The sequence below is a fragment of the Hyaena hyaena genome, unplaced genomic scaffold (assembly GCF_003009895.1).
Source record: "Hyaena hyaena isolate Hyena2069 unplaced genomic scaffold, ASM300989v1 scaffold_1841, whole genome shotgun sequence".
NCBI classification, from domain to species: Eukaryota; Metazoa; Chordata; class Mammalia; order Carnivora; family Hyaenidae; genus Hyaena; species Hyaena hyaena.
The window spans coordinates 99,468-118,273 of record NW_024082474.1 but is presented as its reverse complement, the minus strand read 5'-3'; the positions used below and the strand labels follow the sequence as shown (position 1 = coordinate 118,273).

Below are 18,806 nucleotides of genomic sequence, written 5' to 3'. Positions count from 1 at the left end.
GTCTTTTGATTTACCTATAATTGGCAAGTTTAATTTCCTTCTTGCACATACAGTATTTTCTCTGGAAAGGTGGAAGATGGTGTTCCCTACATGAGCTCTAGTCCTGAGGTGAGCCTAGACGGGTGCAGTTGCACCACAAAGTCCACCTGGGACAACTGAAAACTCAAAGACCCCTCCTTATCTGAGATCAGCTTGAGTATCATGTTATCTGGTCCCAGGTGGAATTAAGGTCCAGTCCAAGAGGCCCTGCAGCCCATTTTCTGTGGGTCAGACTCAATGGAGGCCTCAGTAGGAGTGTATCCCAGTGCTTAGTGGGCTGGGGCACTCAGAATCCCCATTTGAATGGTAGCCATCCCCTCCCTTATTATTTCACCTGTTTCTTTCCCAATAGTAGGTGGTACATTAGGTCCAAGTGGAGTTCAAGTAGGTGGGTGGGAGGGGAGGGGATCAAGAAACTGGTGGCCTTAGGTAAATGAAAGATACCTGGTGACTCCTTGGAATTGATAGTCTATGGCTTCCCTTTCCTCCCACTATGCACCAACCCTGGAGCCACCAGCCACTTTAGAGGATGTGTGAGCTTTTCTGATGCTTTAATCACTCCTCTTTTTTTTTTTTTTTTTGGTAAATATTTCTTGAGGGGGTAGGGACAGAGAGAGACCTAGAATTCTAAGCAGGCTCCACACTGTCAGTGCAGAGCCCAATGTGGAGCTTGAACTCACAAACTATGAGCCAAAATCAAGAGTCAGATGCTTACTCGACTGAGCCAACCAGGCAGCCCATCCACCCCTCCCTCTTTAATTCAATTGTCCCACCCAAATATCACCGCTGCCTCCCTCTTCCCCGTTGGTGGTGGTCACTTTCCTCTGAGCAATGCAATTTAGTTCAGCATCCATTAGTGTAGCTTTGCTTGTGGACTTTCTCCCTTACCTTTATTACCTTTATCCTTTATTTACTGCTGCTGCCTAGTTCCTAGGACAGAGGATTATACCTGCCAGATCCTCAATGAGTATTTCCTGAATAAATGAATCCAAGTCTATGGAGAGGGTCAAGCTTGCCAGTGTTCCATGTACAGAAGGACTGAGAACAAGTGTGGTTGTGACAATCCAAAGTGGCATTGAGTGGCATAAATGGTCTTTCCTTCTCCTTTTCCTAGCCCCATTCCTCTTCCTTCCATCAAAACTTACTGGTGGAGGCCTGGAGACAAAGTGAAAGAACTGTACTAGAGTGAGGCATGAGGCTAGAGCAGGGTGAGAGACAAATCCTAGAAAGCTTAGGAAACTATCTTGCTAGAGACTACTCTCTTGTAAAGAGAGTGGATTTCAGAGCCAGAAAGACAGGACTAGAATTCAGCCTCAATAGACAGGCCTCACCTGGAGTATTCTTCAACAGCTTACCTAACTCTCATTAGACTCTCCTTTGACCCTTTTAGTTACCTGTAACATAAATATTTTGTTAAATTCTATCTGTTCCCAAGAGAACTATTTCTGTGTGGTGACACATCAGTCCCACAGCCCGCCCATTCCCAGGAGCTATGATCCAGCCTCAGTATGAAGACCAATCCATTTTGCACTTCTCCTGGTGGAGGCACCACCTAATTTCTTGTGAAACCTGAGCTACTAGCCCCGTGGTATAAGTCCCCTGCTGCCCTCCCTGAGTTGGATATGGTCTAACTTACCCCACAAAGATATGACACACAAATGGTTTTCTCTGCCATACTGCTCCATCTAAATTCAGTCAGAGTCTGTTTATTTTTGAAGAATTTCTTTATTGGAATTACACCTTACCTCACCAGAACCATCTGGCTCTTCATGGCCAAGACAGAGTGAGCCCTGAACATAGTATTCATAACATTTTACAACAGACAATACACATGTGGTGCATGAAATCTTTACAATAATACATTCCAAAACAATCAAACATTTAACAGGATTATTAAGAAGCATCAATTTCCTCCAATCCCTCTATTATCAATAGCTACTCAGCTTTTTAGCTCTTGCAATAAAATGACCTTCTCAGCATTCCTATTCATAGGAATCCCTGAGTCAATTATTTTTGTGCAGGTACAAATTCATGTTGAAGACCTTTTCCATTAATTATGCAATGTGCTGAATTTCTGTCTATGGTAGGAACTTTTATTTGTAGCACAATGTGTGATCACACTTCATCATTCATTGAGGGGGCTCATTTGAAATTTTTAAAGTTTTCTCCATTGAACCAACATATTATAACAGTATAATCCAATCAGCTTGCATTTTTAACGACTCTATTTACTGCTAGATTCAGGTCTACACTTTCCACTCTTCCTACAACAAAACCCAATTTTGTTTAAAAATTTGTCACCATCACCCCTCACAAATTATTCAATTATATCAAACTTACACTTGACGATCACTACTCTTGAATATATATCCCCTGAAGCCTATCTCACTCTGAATCTGCCTGTTGGAGGCCCTTCTTGTATTTTTTCCACTGACCAATGTATAATTGGGACTCAAAGCTATAGCTGAATTTCCCCTATTTCTATCACAGAATTTAACCAAATATGAACTTTCTGATGGTGACTATATGACTTCTAAGCAAAGTCCTTTCCTCATCCATATGCTTCATGTCCAGAAATGTCTGCTTATTTTGAAGGATTTTCAAATATTGTCACTTTGATAGGTTTTATTCCCAGTATAAACTATTTTGTGTTCCATAAAGGCTCAACTACTTGACATTGTAGACTTCCTTGCTATGATTGAAGATCATACTGAAGAGTACTCAGTTTCATTTATACTATGTAAATTATAAGCCATGAACAAATACCTCATATTCATATGATATTCATACATTCATAAGGTTTTTCTTCCATTTGAGTTGAGACTTGGTAAGCTCTGCCTCCTATAGATATGCTCATCCTGGTCCCATCCACAGCATTCCCTCCATCATGAGTTCTCTTCTGTGATGTGTCACTGTGACTTCCCACATTTGTCACATTTAAAGATTCCTCTCCAGTATGCGTTCTTTTATGCTTGATGAGATTTGATCTGATATTGAAAGCCTTCCCACACTCATTACATCGGTATGGCTTCTTTCCAGTGTGGATCCTTTTGTGTTGGTCAAGAACTGATCTGTAATTGAAGGATTTTCCACACTCACAATTATAGGGCTGCTGCCCACAGTGGACGCTTTTATGGTTAATAAGACTTGAATGTGAGATATATGCCTTCCCACACTCATCACATTCATAGGGTTTCTCGCCTGTATGAATCCTTTTATGCACTGTGAGGCCTGAGCTGTTCCTGAATGCCTTTCCACACCTATCGCATATATAAGGTTTTTCCCCTGTGTGGATCCGCTTGTGTTGAGAAAGGAGTGAACTGTAATTGAAAGATTTCCCACACTCAACACATTTGAAGGGTTTCTCCCCAAGATGGACTCTTTTATGGCTTAATAGAGTTCTGCTTGAGAAAAAAGCTTTTCCACATTCATCACATGTGTAGGGAGTCTTGCCAGGGTGGGTACTTTTATGGTTAATAAGGCTTGAGTGTGAGATGTAGGCTTTTCCACACACATCACATTCATAGGGCTTCTCCCCCGTATGGATTCTTTTATGCACTTTAAGGCTTGAGTTGTTTCTGAAGACCTTCTCACACCTGTCACATTCATAAGGTTTCTCTCTAGTGTGGACCCTTTTGTGTTGAGAAAGCAGTGAGGTGTAATTAAAAGATTTCTCACATACATCACATTTGTAGGGCTTCTCCCCAAGATGGATTTTTTTGTGGTTTATAAGGGTTCGGTATGTGATGAAAGCTTTTTCACACTCATCACACTTATAGGGCTTTTCCCCAGGGTGTACACTTTTATGATTTATAAGGCTTGACAGTGAGATGTAGGCTTTCCCACATTCTTCACATTTGTAAGGTCTCTCCCCAGTGTGGATCCGTTTATGTACTTTAAGGCCTGAATTATTTCTGAAGGCTTTTCCACACTCATCACACCCAAAAGGTTTCTCCCTTGTATGAATCCTTTTATGTTGTTCAAGGGCGGAGCTGTAATTGAAAGATTTCTCACAATAGCTACATTTATAGGGCTTCTCCCCAAGATGGATTCCTTTGTGGTTTTTAAGGCTAGAGCGTGAGATATAGGCTTTCCCACACACATCACACTTATATGGTTTTTCCCCAGTATGAAGCCTCCTGTGGACTTTGAGGCCTGAATTGTTTCTAAATGTTTTCCCACACAAATCACATATGTAAGGTCTCTCTCCAGTGTGAATGGTTTTATGCTGAAGAAGAAGTGAGTTATAGCTGAAGGATTTTCCACACTCCTTACATTCATGAGCTTTCTTCCCAGGGTGAATGCTTTTATGAACTGCGAGGCCTGAGCTATAGCTGAATGCTTTACCACAGACCTCACACTTGTAAGGTTTCTCTCCCGTGTGGATCCTTTTGTGCACTATAAGGCCTGAGCTGTTCCTGAAGGCCTTCCCTCATTCATCACATTCATAAGGTTTCTCTCCAGTGTGGATGACTTTATGCTGAATGAGGAGAGAACTATAATTAAACGATTTCTCACACTCATCACATTTATAAGGTTTATCTCCAAAGTGGATGCTTTTATGGTTTAGAAGTGTTCTGCAAGTAATGAAGGCCTTTCCACACTCATCGCATTCATAAGGTTTCTCGCCTGTGTGGATCCTTTTGTGGACCCTAAGGCCAGAGCTATTACTGAAAGTTTTCCCACAGATGTCACATTCGTAGGGCTTCTCCCCTGTGTGGATCCTTTTATGGACTCTGAGACCAGAGCTGTTCCTGAAAGCCTTCCCACACTCACCACATTCATAGGGCTTCTCCCCTGTGTGGATCCTCTTATGCTGGTCCAAAACAGAGCTGTAATTGAAGGATTTCCCACACTCATCACACTTACAGTTCTTCTCTCCAGAGTGGGTGCTTTTGTGGTTTATAAGGCTGGAGTACGACATGTAGGCTTTCCCACATTCCTCACACTTGTACGGCTTCTCCCCAGTATGGATCCGTTTGTGGACTCGAAGACTTGAGCTGCTCCGGAAAGCCCCTCCACAGTCATCACACTCATAGCGTTTTTCCCCAGTGTGCATAATTTTATGTTGAACAAGGCGGGAATTGTATTTGAATGATTTCCCACACTCCTCACATCTGTGTGATTTCTTAAGAGCACTGTTTTTCTGCTGCAGACCAGGATGAGAGTTTCCATTAAGGTTCTCCACACTTTTGTCTCGTTCACTGCTTATCTGTTCTATAGGGACAGTCTGGTGTATAACAAGTTTTGATCTTGAATGTAAGCTTTTCTCAGATGCTTCATCTTCCTGTTCCATCTTTATATCTGCTGTGTTGTTGGCTTTGCCCATCTTTTCCCCGGCGCCACTTTTGTCTTCCATCCTCCTTTTTCTCTCTGGATTTTCCAATTGACTCTCTACCTTGCTATTCCAATCACAAGTTTCACCAACCTTAGATTCCTGCATATGATCCTTGTGAAAACCTTCTGCTTTTGGCCATGCAGATTCTGCATTTCTATCATTTTCATACTTTTCAGTTGATTCCTCATCCTCAGTCCCCGTCGTCTTCAAATGTGACACTAAACCAAGAAAATGAAAATGATACCTGTTCACTTTGTTTAGAAGAAACTGGAAGAGTTACATCCAAATTCACTCATTCACTTGACAAATATTTATTGACTGCATGCTGTGTGATAGGTACCATTTTTAACTTCAGGGGATACAAAAGGGGACATGCCAAAATTTCTACCCCTGTGGAGCTGACGTTAAAATGTTACAGCCTTGGATATTCAATGGAAAAAAGAGTTTTTCTATTCTTGCATAAGAGTTTAGCAGGAGAGCAACCGAAATGGGTTGAAATAATGTACAGAACCACAGATGTTGACTGGTTTTTGGAAACTATCACCTAGTCATGAAAAAACAATCAGAGGTTAGAAGAAATCTCTTATTCTTCCTGAATAAGATGAAACAGAAAGATTAGTAAGACAAAAGTTAAGAAGACATAATCAGCAAAACTAAACAGACAAAGCTAAAAGAAGAGAAGACCTAGGTGGAGGTATTGGGGAGATGGTAATGGAAACATGAAGACAGTCATGAAAGACATGAGAAAGAAATCAAACCGCAGCTTCTTGGAGTTGGTTTGGCCTCCTGGACTCTCCCTCCAAGGAACACCTGACCCTGGGAAGTAGGCAGTCAGGGAGGAATTCTACAAGGAAGAGCATGCTCCATCCAGCCTGCCAGGCAAAGATGCATCATTTCCACGTTATGAACAAGCTAAAAGCAGTCAGACATATCAAAGATGAGAAGCTAAAATACAAACCTACAAGCAAAGGAAATACTACTACCTGGATTCAAATACTTAATCAAATGACCTCAAGAAAGTGATTTAACCTCTTTGTGCCAGTTTCCTCATCTGTAAAATGAGGGCAATGGGGTTGGCATGAACACTAAATGAGATAACATATATGAAGTGTTGTGAACAATGCTGGCTACTTGGTAAGTGTTACGTGAATAATTATTACTTCTTAGTGACGTCAGGTTATTTGATTAAGGTTGGAACCTGGGTATAAAGCACAGGACTCAGGAAAGGCAAACTCCTTCCTAAAACAGATTTTAGGGCTCAAGCAGGGATTCTTTGTTCCTCTTGAAAGCACTCTACTACTTTGTCTCTACTACTTTGGGCAGAATAGTTCATGTTGCTGAAATGCGAGGGCTACTGGGCAGGCAGTATTCCATAACCATCAACTGCAACACATCTTTTATCAGGGACCATGCTCCATTCATTCCCTTTGGCCTTGGCCCATCTGCCTCTACTCATCTTCAAACCTGAGAAAGAAAGATGTTCAAGTTCCTATAGCCATAAAGCCAAATCCTCTAAAATAAACATAAAAGGGGCACCTGGCTGGTAGAGCACACTTGGTCTTGGGGTCATGAGTTCAAGCCCCACATTGAGCATGGAGCCTACCTAAAGTTAAAAAAAATAAATAAACACAAAAATTGCTAGCAAAAAAAAAAAACAGAAAAGGAAGGGCTATAAGGGGGAACTAGCCATATTAGGTATTAAAATATACCAAAAAGCCTCTATAACTAATGCAGCATGCTACCAGTGTATGGACAAATGGAATAGAACAGAAAGTCCAGAAACAGTCTTAATTACACTTAATTACAAAAATCAAGCATATAAAAATATCGGATCAAATTACTGAGGCACTATTTAGAATATGTTGAACAACTAGAAAACCATTTGGAAAAAGATAAAGCCAGATTCATTCTTTATAACTTAAACTCAAGAATAAATTCCAAATGCAGCAGAGCACTAATTATAAAAATGTGATGCCATACAAATACTAGAAGGAAACATGAATGAAAGTTTCTATAATATGATTACAGAAAAAGTTTTCAAACTGTGAATCATCTACAATAAGAAAGGATTGATAAATTTTATAAATACAAATTACATGGCAAAAATGCTATAAGCAAAATTGAGAAATGGCAAAAATGAAAGAAAATATTTACAATGTGCATCATATATAGGGGCTAATACCTCTCCTACAAATTTTCAAAAGTTGAAAAATATAGACTAAAATTCCTATAGAAAAGTGTGCAAGAGACACAAACAATTCACAAAAAGAAATACTAAAATGTCCCTTAAACATGTTTTCAATGTCACTTATAAGAGAAATGCAAATGAGAACTACACTAAGATACCATTTCTCATCTGTCATATTAAAAGCTTGACAATACACTCTGTCAGCGAGGCTATGGTGGAAACAGGCACTCTCATATATTAATGGGAATGCAAATTGGCATAACCTCTGTTGAGGGGCATTTGCCAATATCTGACACAACTGTGTGCATTTATACTTCAATCCAGAACTCCCATCTAGGAATTTATACTGAAGATCCACTTCCAACAATACAAAAAAGCATATGTGCACAAAGCTATTCATGGTAGCATTATTTATATCTACAGAATTTGGAAAACTACCTAACATCCAAGCATAGAAGATCAGTTAAATAAACTATGACACATAATCACAATGAAGTACTAAAACAAAACAAAACAAAAAAAAACTATAAATTGATTGAAAGGGATCAATTTCCAGGATACAATGTAGAGAGAAAAAAAAGCATACATGCTACATTTTATGTAAGGAAGAAAAATAAATAAATGAGTATATACCTGCTTAACTTTACAGTAATGAGAGAAGCCAGAAATCAGTAAAGCCCCATTACCTATAAGTGGAGGAGTACGGAGAACAGTGCAAAATGATAGGGAAGAGAGATACTCTAAGTACAGCATTTTGCAGATTTTACTTATGGAAGCATGATAATGTGCTGCATATTCAAAGAATAAAATTCAATAAATGAGAATTACAAAAAGGAAAACCAGCTAAACCAGAAAGCAAATGGAAACAAATGAACTCATCTGTGTTTTATAGGAATAATGTAACCATAGCAAGGGAACAAAAAGAAACAAACAACTAACCTATGTAACTTAGGCACACGATTATCACATAATATGTGACCATGTACTATATACCTTCAGTCTTGGAAAGGCTGGAGGGAGTGGTGGGGAAGAGCTGAAAACAACACTTTTTAAACAGGCTTGTCTTCTGCAAAGGTGTGGGCAAAGTAATTTTTTTAATTTTTATTATTTTTTAATGTTTATTTATTTTTGAGAGAGAGTGTAAGTGGGGGAGCGCCAGAGAGAGAGGGAGAGAGAAGATTCAAAGCAAGCTCAGTGCTGATAGCAGAAAGCCTAATGTGGGGCTCGAACTCACAAACCATGGGATCATGATCTGCACTGAAGTCAGAAGCTTACCTGACTGAGCCACCCAGGTGCCCCGTTGGCAAAGTAATTTTGAAACAATTTTAGATGTGGTAGGGGACCAAGTAAATGTGTTACTGACTTAGTTGCAAGCCAAGGCTCTCCTGGAGGAAGAAGAGACAAAAAATACGGACAAGGAGAAGGCAAGAAAGACCTGTGGGGATGAATTAGAGATCAGTGTGATTTCATGATTTCTAAATTATGTATGTGTGTGTGTATGTGGGTGTGTGCACATGTCTGTGTATTCACAAGTAGGCATACATAGTCCCTAGCTCTCTGCTGAAAAGCCAAGAAACAAAAAATATCTTAGCAGTAATAAGCACATCCAGCACGCTGTTCTTAGTCTCTACGACTACTACCTACTAAAAGGAAACAGAGCTCCTCAGAGAAATGGCAGATGCTGGGCTAGGGTAGGATACACAGAAGGTGAGCTGGGGCATCTTGTTATGCCAACAAGTAAGGAGATGCTTAAAAATGACAGGGTATGTAGGGGCACCAGGGTGGCTCAGTTGGTTAACCGTCCAACTTCAGCTCAGGTCATGATCTTAAGGTTTGTGAGTTCGAGCTCTGCATTGGGTTCTGTGTTGACAGCTCAGAGCCTGGAGCCTGCTTCAGATTCTGTGTCTCCCTCTCTCTCTGCCCTTCCCCTGCTAATGCTCTCTCTTTTTCTCAAAAATAAATAAACATAATTTTTTTTTTTTTTAAATGACAGTGTATATCATAAGACCACAAGCCAGCCTGGCCACACAATTTTGGCTCCATAATAATTATGTACAGTAATGAATTACACACCATTGAAAATAGGATTTCATGAGCCCATACATAAATGGGAGAGAAGTGGCTTACTTATAGCAGAATGCCAGGGGCAGTTGGTATATATGTGGAAAACAGTAGAGCTGGAAAAAAAAATAGTATTCTGCAACTCTCAGAGCAAAGACTGGATCAGGGGAGATGGATTCTAAAGCTAGGGGGAAATTTTGAGAAGGAGCAGTACATATGCATGATCTTAAAATATTTAGCCCAGACTGAAAGGGAAAAATGGTAATTACACAGTAGAGAAATTAGACAATGTCTTGGCCAACTGTTGTAAATTAGTATCACCAATGGTGGTTATTATGTGCTTCCAGAAGTGGCATCCTGATGACTCAGCACCTATGAGAATGCATCACCCAATAATTTGCCAAACTTTGTTAGATAATATCAAGGAATCAGAATTAATTTAGGATGGTATGATAATACCACTGTGGTTATGTTAGAAGTGTCAATTTTTTTTGTAGGCTGAAAGTATGTTAGAATAAAATGGCATGATGTCTGAAATTTCCTTTAAAAAACTTTAATAAAGAAAAAATACAAAGGGAAAAGCGAAACAAATGTAGCAGAATCAAAATAATTATTAAAGCTGATCTATGGGTGTATGGAATTCATTGTCCTATTTTACTTTCTTGTATGTTTAAATCTTTTTATAATAAAAAAATTAAAAGGAAAAAAGACCAGAGAGAGAACTGAGTCCTGAAGTCTGGGAGGAGGTTATTATAAGCCAATCAAGAAGACTCATGTGCCCTATCAAAATATAGCATTTTACACAGAGCTAGGACAAACAATCCCAAAATCTGTATGGAACCACAAAAGACCCTGAATAGCCAAAACAACCTTGAAAAAGAAAAGCAAAGGTAGAGGCATCACAATTCTGGACTTGAAGGTATATTAAAAAGCTCCAAGGGACAACAGTTATGATGCTGGCACAAAAACTGACACACAGATCAGCAGAACAGAATACAAAACCCAGAAATGAACACACAATTATATGGTCAATTAATCTTCACCAAAGCAGGAAATATTTTCCAAAGGGGAAAAGACAATCTCTTCAACAAATAGTGTTAGGAAAATTAGACAGCAGTGTGCAAAAGAATGAATGTAGACCACTTTCTTACACCACATACAAAAATAATTTCAAAATGGATTTGAAAGACCTAAATATGAGACAGGAAATCACAAAAATCCTAAAGAAAAACACAGGTAGTAACATCTTTGACATCGGCCATAGCAACTTCTTTCTAGATGGATCTCCAGAGGCAAGGAAAATGAAAGCAAAAATAAACTATTGAGACTTTATCAAGATAAAAAGCTTCTGCATAGTAAAGGAAACAATCAACAGAACTAAGTGGCAACCTACAGAATAGAAGAGTATTTGCAAATGACCTCTGTATGGATAAAAGCTTAGTATCTGAAACATATACAGAATTTATAAAACTAAACATCCAAAAAACAAATAATCCAATTAAAAAATGGGCAGAAGACATGAACAGACATTTTTCCAAAGAAGACATACAGATGGCCAACAGACACATGAAAGATGCTCAACATCATTCATTATCTGGGAAATAAAAATCAGTACCACAATGAGATACTACCTTACATCAGTCAGAATGGCTAAAATTAGCAACAAAAGATGTTGGGTAGGATGTGGATAAGAGGGAACATTTTTGCATTGTTGGTGGGAAGGCAAACTGGTGCAGCCACTCTGGAAAATAGTATGGAGGTTCCTCAAAACGTTTCAAAGAGAACTGCTCTATGATCCAGCAATTGCAGTACTAGGTATTTACCCAAAGAATACAAAAATACTAATTCAAAGGGATACATGCATCCTCAAGTTTATAACAGCATTATCTACAATAGCCAAATTATGTAAACAGCCCAAGTGTCTGTCCACTGATGAATGGATAAAGATGTGGTGTACATATACAATGGAATACTACTCAGTCATAAAAAAGAATGAATTCTTGTCATTTGCATTATGTGGATGTAACTAGAGTATTATGCTAAGTGAAATAAATCAGTCAGAGAAAGATAAATACCATGATTTCTTTCCTATGTGGAATTTAAGAAACAAAACAAATAAGCAAAGGGACAAGAGAGAGAGAAAGAGAAACAGAGAGGGAGAGAGAAAGAAAGACAGAGACAACTCAAGAAACAGACTCTTAATTAAAGAAAACAAACTGGGGTGGTTACCAAAGGGGGGAGGGGGGAGGGAATGGGAGGATGGAGGGATGATGGGGCTTGCACCTGTCATGATGAGCACAGGGTGATGTATGGAAGTGCTGAATCACTAAATTGTATACCTGAAACTAATATTACACTGTATGTTAACTAACGGACTTTAACAACTTAAAAAAAATGACTGATGTGTTGGCTAAGTCACATCATACATTCTGACACTAGAAAATAATCACCCTAAAAGTACAACTCCTGCATAGAGTGGGCTGGAAAGGCTTAATTTCTTAACAGTTCTACAAACTGGATGGGAAATTCCTCTCAATGTTCTCTCTAGTTGTCGGCAGGAAGCATGACCCAACAGCCTGGTTACATCAGTCAAAAGTGCTAGCTTTAGAATGCCATCTGCTTCTTCCAAATTACACACCCTACCACCTCTGGACTCCTCCATACTTGTTGTTTATGTTCTATCAATGCCCAAAAAAGCCTCTGCACAGTGTAAAAGCCTGCCCTTAATTCTTGCTGTCCCTGCCCAGAAGAGTCAGAAGCCCCTTTTACAAGACTGGACAACTCATACGAATTGTGGCTTACTCTGGCCAAAAGGTCCTGCCTATGAACGGGCTGTAATGAGCAATGCATCAACAGCTACTCTAGATCTCCAGATTACCAAACATATTCCACAAGTCTATTTGTCATCAAGTGTCATACCTGGATTCTGTACCTTAAATTCTTCTTATATATTTGGCTTGGAAATGACCAAAAAAACAAGATATATGAGCACAAAATGCTTATCAATTCAGAAAAAAGAACACCTAGGAAATTGGAGAATGAGACTGATGAAAGATGGAATCAAGAAGTACAGATGAAAACAGAGAGAATATGGTGTGTCCTTTGTTATTACTGCATTTAGTTTATGAATATCAGCATTGTAAATGGTTAACATGGGTTGGTTCTCTTATTTAAAAGTAGAAATATGGATTAAAGGTAATTTTTCCTTCAAGTAAAAAATGAAATAGAACATTCTCATACCTGGTAGTGGTGAAGAGATTTCTAGTCATCCTGAGGAAAAAGATAAACAAAGGAGATTCTGAAAGGGAGACTGAGAGATTTTCTGAAGCTAAATGGACAGAGACTGGCTAGAAGGGTGTCATTAACAGAATGATTATTAGGCTAGCCTAAGGCTAATCATCATAAATACAAGATCCAGGAGAGAAAACCTACTTGGTTTTATTTGTTCTTTAAACACTCTACACTAACTGTTACAATAATGATTTGGCATATTTAACAACTAATCAATAACTGCCTGAGTTAATATAAAACAAATTATTTTGACTGATCTCTTCTTTAAAAACCTTTGCTGGGGGTGGGGGAGGGGAAAATGGGTGATGGGCATGGAGGAGGGCACTTGTTGGGATGATAACTCGGTGTTTTATGGAAACCAACTTGACAATAAACTATAATAAAAAACAAAACAAAAAATGAATAAAAACTCTTGCTAAAAGATGTCCTAGTAGAAGACTGCACCACTGATGAAGTAAAAAAAATTGAAAACAACCCAAATGGCTCCAAATAGATCTAAAAAATTATGGAATATTCAAAACACCCAAACAATAGCCCATCGGTTACCAGAGTGCTGTTTTGTTGCTGTTTTAAAAGCTCTTAGTATTCTGACGATACCTAAAATACATCATGAAGAAAAAAGCAAGGAGACAGAACTTTGGAGCATACCCTACCACCTATGTGAAAAAAGGGGACCTAACTACATTCACAGTCGCCAATATTTGCATAAACAAACTGGATGGTTACACTCAATACTCACAAATGTTACTGTGTGGAGTCTGGGCATAGGAAGATGACTGAGCGGGAGCAAACCTTTTCACTAGTAACTGCTTATATTTTAAACGTCTAAACCATGAAAGTATTAAATACATTAGTAAACATATTTAAAAATGTATTAACAAAACAAAACCCTCGGGCTTTCGTAAAGAAAACACCCTAGTGGCTACCTAGTCTAAACGTTTTAGAGCAGCACACCCAGCCCTCGCACTTCCCGTTCATGTTTCACATCCCAGTTGACCCGGAGTCTAGGAGCTTCTTCCATATTTTCCCTACCTAGTCAACTCCTTACTTTCAGAGCCCAAGGCAAGCCGCCTCCTTCGGTCGTACCCCAGTCTGTACACGGGTGAGTTTCCCCAGAGCATGGGTCTGGAAGCGCCTCCCCGGGGCTCGATCTGCACCTGTAGCAGGAGCCTCTCAATATCGTCTCCCCAAATATGGGAAGAAAGCGGGGGCCGGGGGGTGGGGGGGGCGCGTACTGAAGCAGATCAGCCCTAGGGGGTCCCTCTAACGTTCCTAATCACTCTCACGTCCTAGGGCCAAACTTAACTACAAGGCGTGCACACCAAGGGGATTATTTTAAAGGGCTCATGTCCAGGGCTCCCCTCCGGCCCGAGAAAGCAGCGAACAGGAAAGAAAGACAAGAGCCAGGCCCCAGCCTTTCTCCGGACAGTGGGAAACGCCAACCCGGCCCTGGACGCTCTGAAGGCCGGAGTTGGGCCCACAGAGAGACCAGCCTGTTCCACGGGCACGCCCCACACCCCTCGGCTGGCCTGAGGTTTTCCCTCCGCTCCACTCCCCTGGAACGTGCCTTCTGAGGGTGGGGGAATACAGGGAATCTCTAACGTGTATCTAGAGAGGGGGAAACGCTTCCCTCCAAAACCCGCCCGAGACCCGAGGGGCAGCCAAGACTTGGCCACTAAGGGGAGGGCGTGGCAGGCGTGGGCCAGGGGCGGGAGCGCGGGCGGCCGCGGACTCACGTACTGGCTGTGGCGGCGCCGCGGGAGCCCAGCCGCCGGCGGGACAAAAGCGCGGACGGCCCGGCCGGAAGGGCCCGCTCTGGCTCCAGGGCACTTCCGAGTCCTCTCTGGGAGGCCGGAGGACGGACTCGATGATATTTCTCTGTTCGGGCACGTGACCCGTGGTGCGCTCGAAGGGCGTGGGCGCGGAAGGAAGCCAGTTTCAGCAGTGCCTCGTAGCGCGCTTGGGGCTGCACCCAGGAAACTGCGGGCGAAGCTTCCAGTTTTTGTGGACTGTATATTCCAGGGTGGGACAGACAGTAAGGCAAATGAGGGGCTAGGTAGAATAAACACCTCACGACCTCTGTACCGAACAGGGAACACCTTACGAGTGCGGCGCGGGACCGACCCCGGGAGGAGGCGGAGCCGAGCGTCGGGGCGGTGGGCTGTGTCCGCTCCCTCCGAGAGCCCGGCCCGGGGCGGGCTAGGCGGTGGAAAAGCGCCCCGCGAAGCGCCTCGACTGTGGGAGCGCTGGGCGCGGCAGAAGCGCCCCGGGACCGCACCCGACCCGATCTCTGGAAGGACTTTGAAAGTGATTTTTTTTTTTTTTTTGTAACATCTTTATAGTTTTCATCTTAAATTTACGTAATCGCAAAGAAAATTTTTTGGCACGTTGTGAATGCTGACTTCTAAACAAAACCGCTTATTTCAGACGAATATAATGGACTCTAAATCCACAATTTAATCATTCGCTTTTAACGGAAAATTTACATCATTCCGGATTTTTCCTTGAACCTTTATTTTCTGTCCCTCACGGGATTTTTATTCTCACCTGAAATATTTTCTTTCTCACTGTTAACCTAATGTAAAATAGTTAAATGCTTTAAGTTTTATTGTTTTCTCTATCAGCCATCTTCGTAAGGAAATCAGAAGTTTACATATTTTTCTCACTCAATTGTTAATTGTTTTCTGGATACGTTATATTGCTAAATTTTAATCATCAGTTCTTGGACTAGGGGTGAAATGTTTTGGAAGCAAACTTTTAAGAAGATGGATTTTTAAAAAGAGTTCAAGTTATTCAAACAAAGTACTTGGGTGAATTTCACTTATCGCTGAAGTGAACCGGTATTCAACATCAATTCTGTGTCTGGTTTTCATTTTTCATAGATGTAGGTGCAGGCAGCAATCAGTTCTTGATCTCCTATGGCTCCATGAGTGAACTCCACGCGACAGAGAGTCTGGGCTAGCGTGACGTTGTTATACCCAGATCGCAGTATCCTCAACCAGAGACCACCGGGGAGACCAAGTCACGCATGCAAAGGCAAAGGGCTTTATTACGGGCTCGAGCTTGGGCTCCCAGACCTCACCAACGCAGTGGATCCGTGCTGAGAGCCCCGAACAAAGGCAGAGTAGGATTTTTATGGGGTTTGTGACGGGGGAGTTACAGAAGTTGTGGCAGGGGAACAGTGATCCAATCATAATTATACAATATCATTGACAGCGGGCTTAACAATACACATTGTCTAGAATATTTGTTACTTTTGGCAAGACCCAATTACAACTTTTAGAGTACTTTTTTTTTTTTTAAATTTTTTTCTAGGAGAGAGAGAGCGTGAGCAGGGGAGGGTCAGAGAGAGAGGGAGTCACAGACTGAAACAGGCTCCAGGCTCTGAGCTGGCAGTCAGCACAGAGCCCGACGCGGGGCTCGAACCCACGAACCGCGAGATCATGACCTAAGCGAAAGTCGGACGCTTAACCGACTAAGCCACCCAGGCGCCCCAACTTTTAGAGTACTTTTAAATTCAACCAATTACAGAGCGAGCCTAGGGTCTTGTTCAGTGCCTAATGGGTTAACTTTAACATTAGGTGACAGTTTTATCTATAGTTGCTGGCCTTTCTTGATTGGGCGTTGCCAAGGTAGTGTGGTGGAGTGATGTGGTGGGCAGTTTCTTTGGCCTTGGGCAGTGTGTAGCTGCCCGATAGTTCCAGGGAAACTGAAACTTAGACCTTCTAGTTTAGAGGGGAAACTTAAGGCCAGTCAGGGAGTTTGTATGGTTTAGACTTGTGTCCTTACAAGGTGTGTTCTGTGAGAGGAGATGAAGGCGGCTGGGAGACCATAGGAAGGAGCAGAGCCCCAGGCCCTTCTCACCCAGCACAGTTTTAGACAAAAGCACTTGCTGGAGTTAAGGATTGAGAGTTGATCCCCCTACATCTACTCCAATCGGTAGCCAGGCCAACATGTAGCTATACAGAGCACTTGATATGTGACTAGTGCCACTGAAGATCTGAATTTTTAATTACATTTAATTTCAGTAGCCCCATGTAGTTAACGTCCTCCTTATTGGACAGCATTGGGTAGAAGTTGCATCAGAGGGCATCAGGGTGGCTTAGTCTGTTAAGAATCCGACTTCGGCTCAGGTCATGATCTCATGGTTCCTGGATTCGAACCCCTCTGGATTCGGTCAGGCTCTGTGCTGACAGCTCAGAGTCCTGACAGCTCTGAATCCTGCTTCAGATTCTGCGTCTCCCTCTCTCTTTGACCTTCCAGTGCTCATGCTGTCTGTCTGTCTGTCTGTCTCTCTCTCTCTCTCTCAGAAATTTAAAAAATAGGGGCGCCTGGGTGGCTTAGTCGGTTAAGCGTCCGACTTTCGCTTAGGTCATGATCTCGCGGTTCGTGGGTTCGAGCCCCGCGTCGGGCTCTGTGCTGACTGCCAGCTCAGAGCCTGGAGCCTGTTTCAGATTCTGCGTCTCCCTCTCTCTCTGACCCTCCCCTGCTCACGCTGTTTCTCTCTCTTAGAAAAATAAAAATATAAAAAAAAATTTTTTTTAAATAAAAATAAAAAAAGTTGCTTCAGGCAGTGCCACCAGAAGAATTCACATATCAGATTAAAGGTTGTTGGTGTTAGTTAGCCTGCCACCCATGGCAGGGAAGACTGGATTTTTCCCTTTAGGCAAGGTCCCTAATGTTTATGTCCAGGTTGGGAAGTTTTGTTCAATGAAAAGTAATGTGTGTATGTGTGTGGGAGGGATCATTGGGAAGCCACATAAATCATCTTAATTAAGGTAATTTTTATTTTAAGTAATGGTTTTTCTTTCATGAGCTTTGTCATTCTTTAGGCACCTTTTGTTTGGCCTTGTGTCTACACACACATTACCCTTTTCCAGTACCTGTCTCCTATGGATATCTACAAATCAAAGCAGTGTGTAGATCTGCACTGATCAATATGAAAGCCATCATTTATATATGGCTATTTAGCTCATGAAATGTGGCTAATCTAAATTAAGATGTGCTGTCAATATAAAATCCACATCTGATACATAAGATTTAGTAGAAAAAGAGAATGTAAAATAATATTTTTAATGTTAATTAGATGATGAAATATTTTGGTTTTATTTGGGTTAAATAAAATATATCATTAAAATGAATTCCACCTGTTACTTTTTAAGTGTATATACCAAAAAATAGAAGTCACTTATAAGACTCATATTCTATTAGACAACGCAGCTCTGAAAACCCAGTAAGTACAGCTATGACATCCTGGGTTTGCTCTTGCTTTTCAGCTCTTCTGCCTCCTTTGAAGTAGTTCAAGTACAGATTAATGTTAAGCTATGCCCAAAGGGGCTTAATTCCAAGTCCATTTTTAGTCATTGAATTGGGTCACAAATTATTAAAATATAAGTTCCCCTCCCATTGTAACATGTATATCAAGCTTACTATGTAAAATTTGGAAAAGAAAGAAAAATTAGGAAACCTGACCACTTTTAATCCTGCTACCTAGTGACAACCACTATTAACATCTAACTTCCTTTTCTATTGCCAATTTGCAGGTGTTTTTCAGATGGTTGTAATAGCACTATATCTATAATTTTTATATCGTGTTTTTACCAATATTATATCATATAATTTTCCATGTAACGACTCTTTGTGATATTATACTGAACTATGATCTCCTTAACTCTTCTGTTGTTAACCAGTCTTTCTGTTGCAAAGAGGTTCTTTCCAACTGAGTCTCAAAAAACTATGAATTAGTGCTGTAATAAATAGTGTGCAAAAGCTTTTTCCATACTTTCCTTGGAATAGTTGGCAAGAAGAATAGAGAATCAGACAAGGATGTAACCCATCACCATCATTATTTCCTACTGCAGCTGGAAAATGAAAAAAAGCAAAAGATGA

The 18,806-nt window shown here is 40.9% G+C and overlaps 1 protein-coding gene across 1 annotated transcript; it reads right to left on the bottom strand.

Moving 5' to 3' along the window:
- Positions 1 to 1,744: 1,744 nt before the first annotated feature.
- Positions 1,745 to 14,701, bottom strand: ZFP62 (ZFP62 zinc finger protein). The gene is given in 2 exon segments (XM_039224992.1): positions 1,745 to 5,595; positions 14,658 to 14,701. Coding segments are annotated over 2 exon segments (2,784 nt in total). The 5' UTR covers positions 14,659 to 14,701; the 3' UTR covers positions 1,745 to 2,812.
- Positions 14,702 to 18,806: the final 4,105 nt, after the last annotated feature.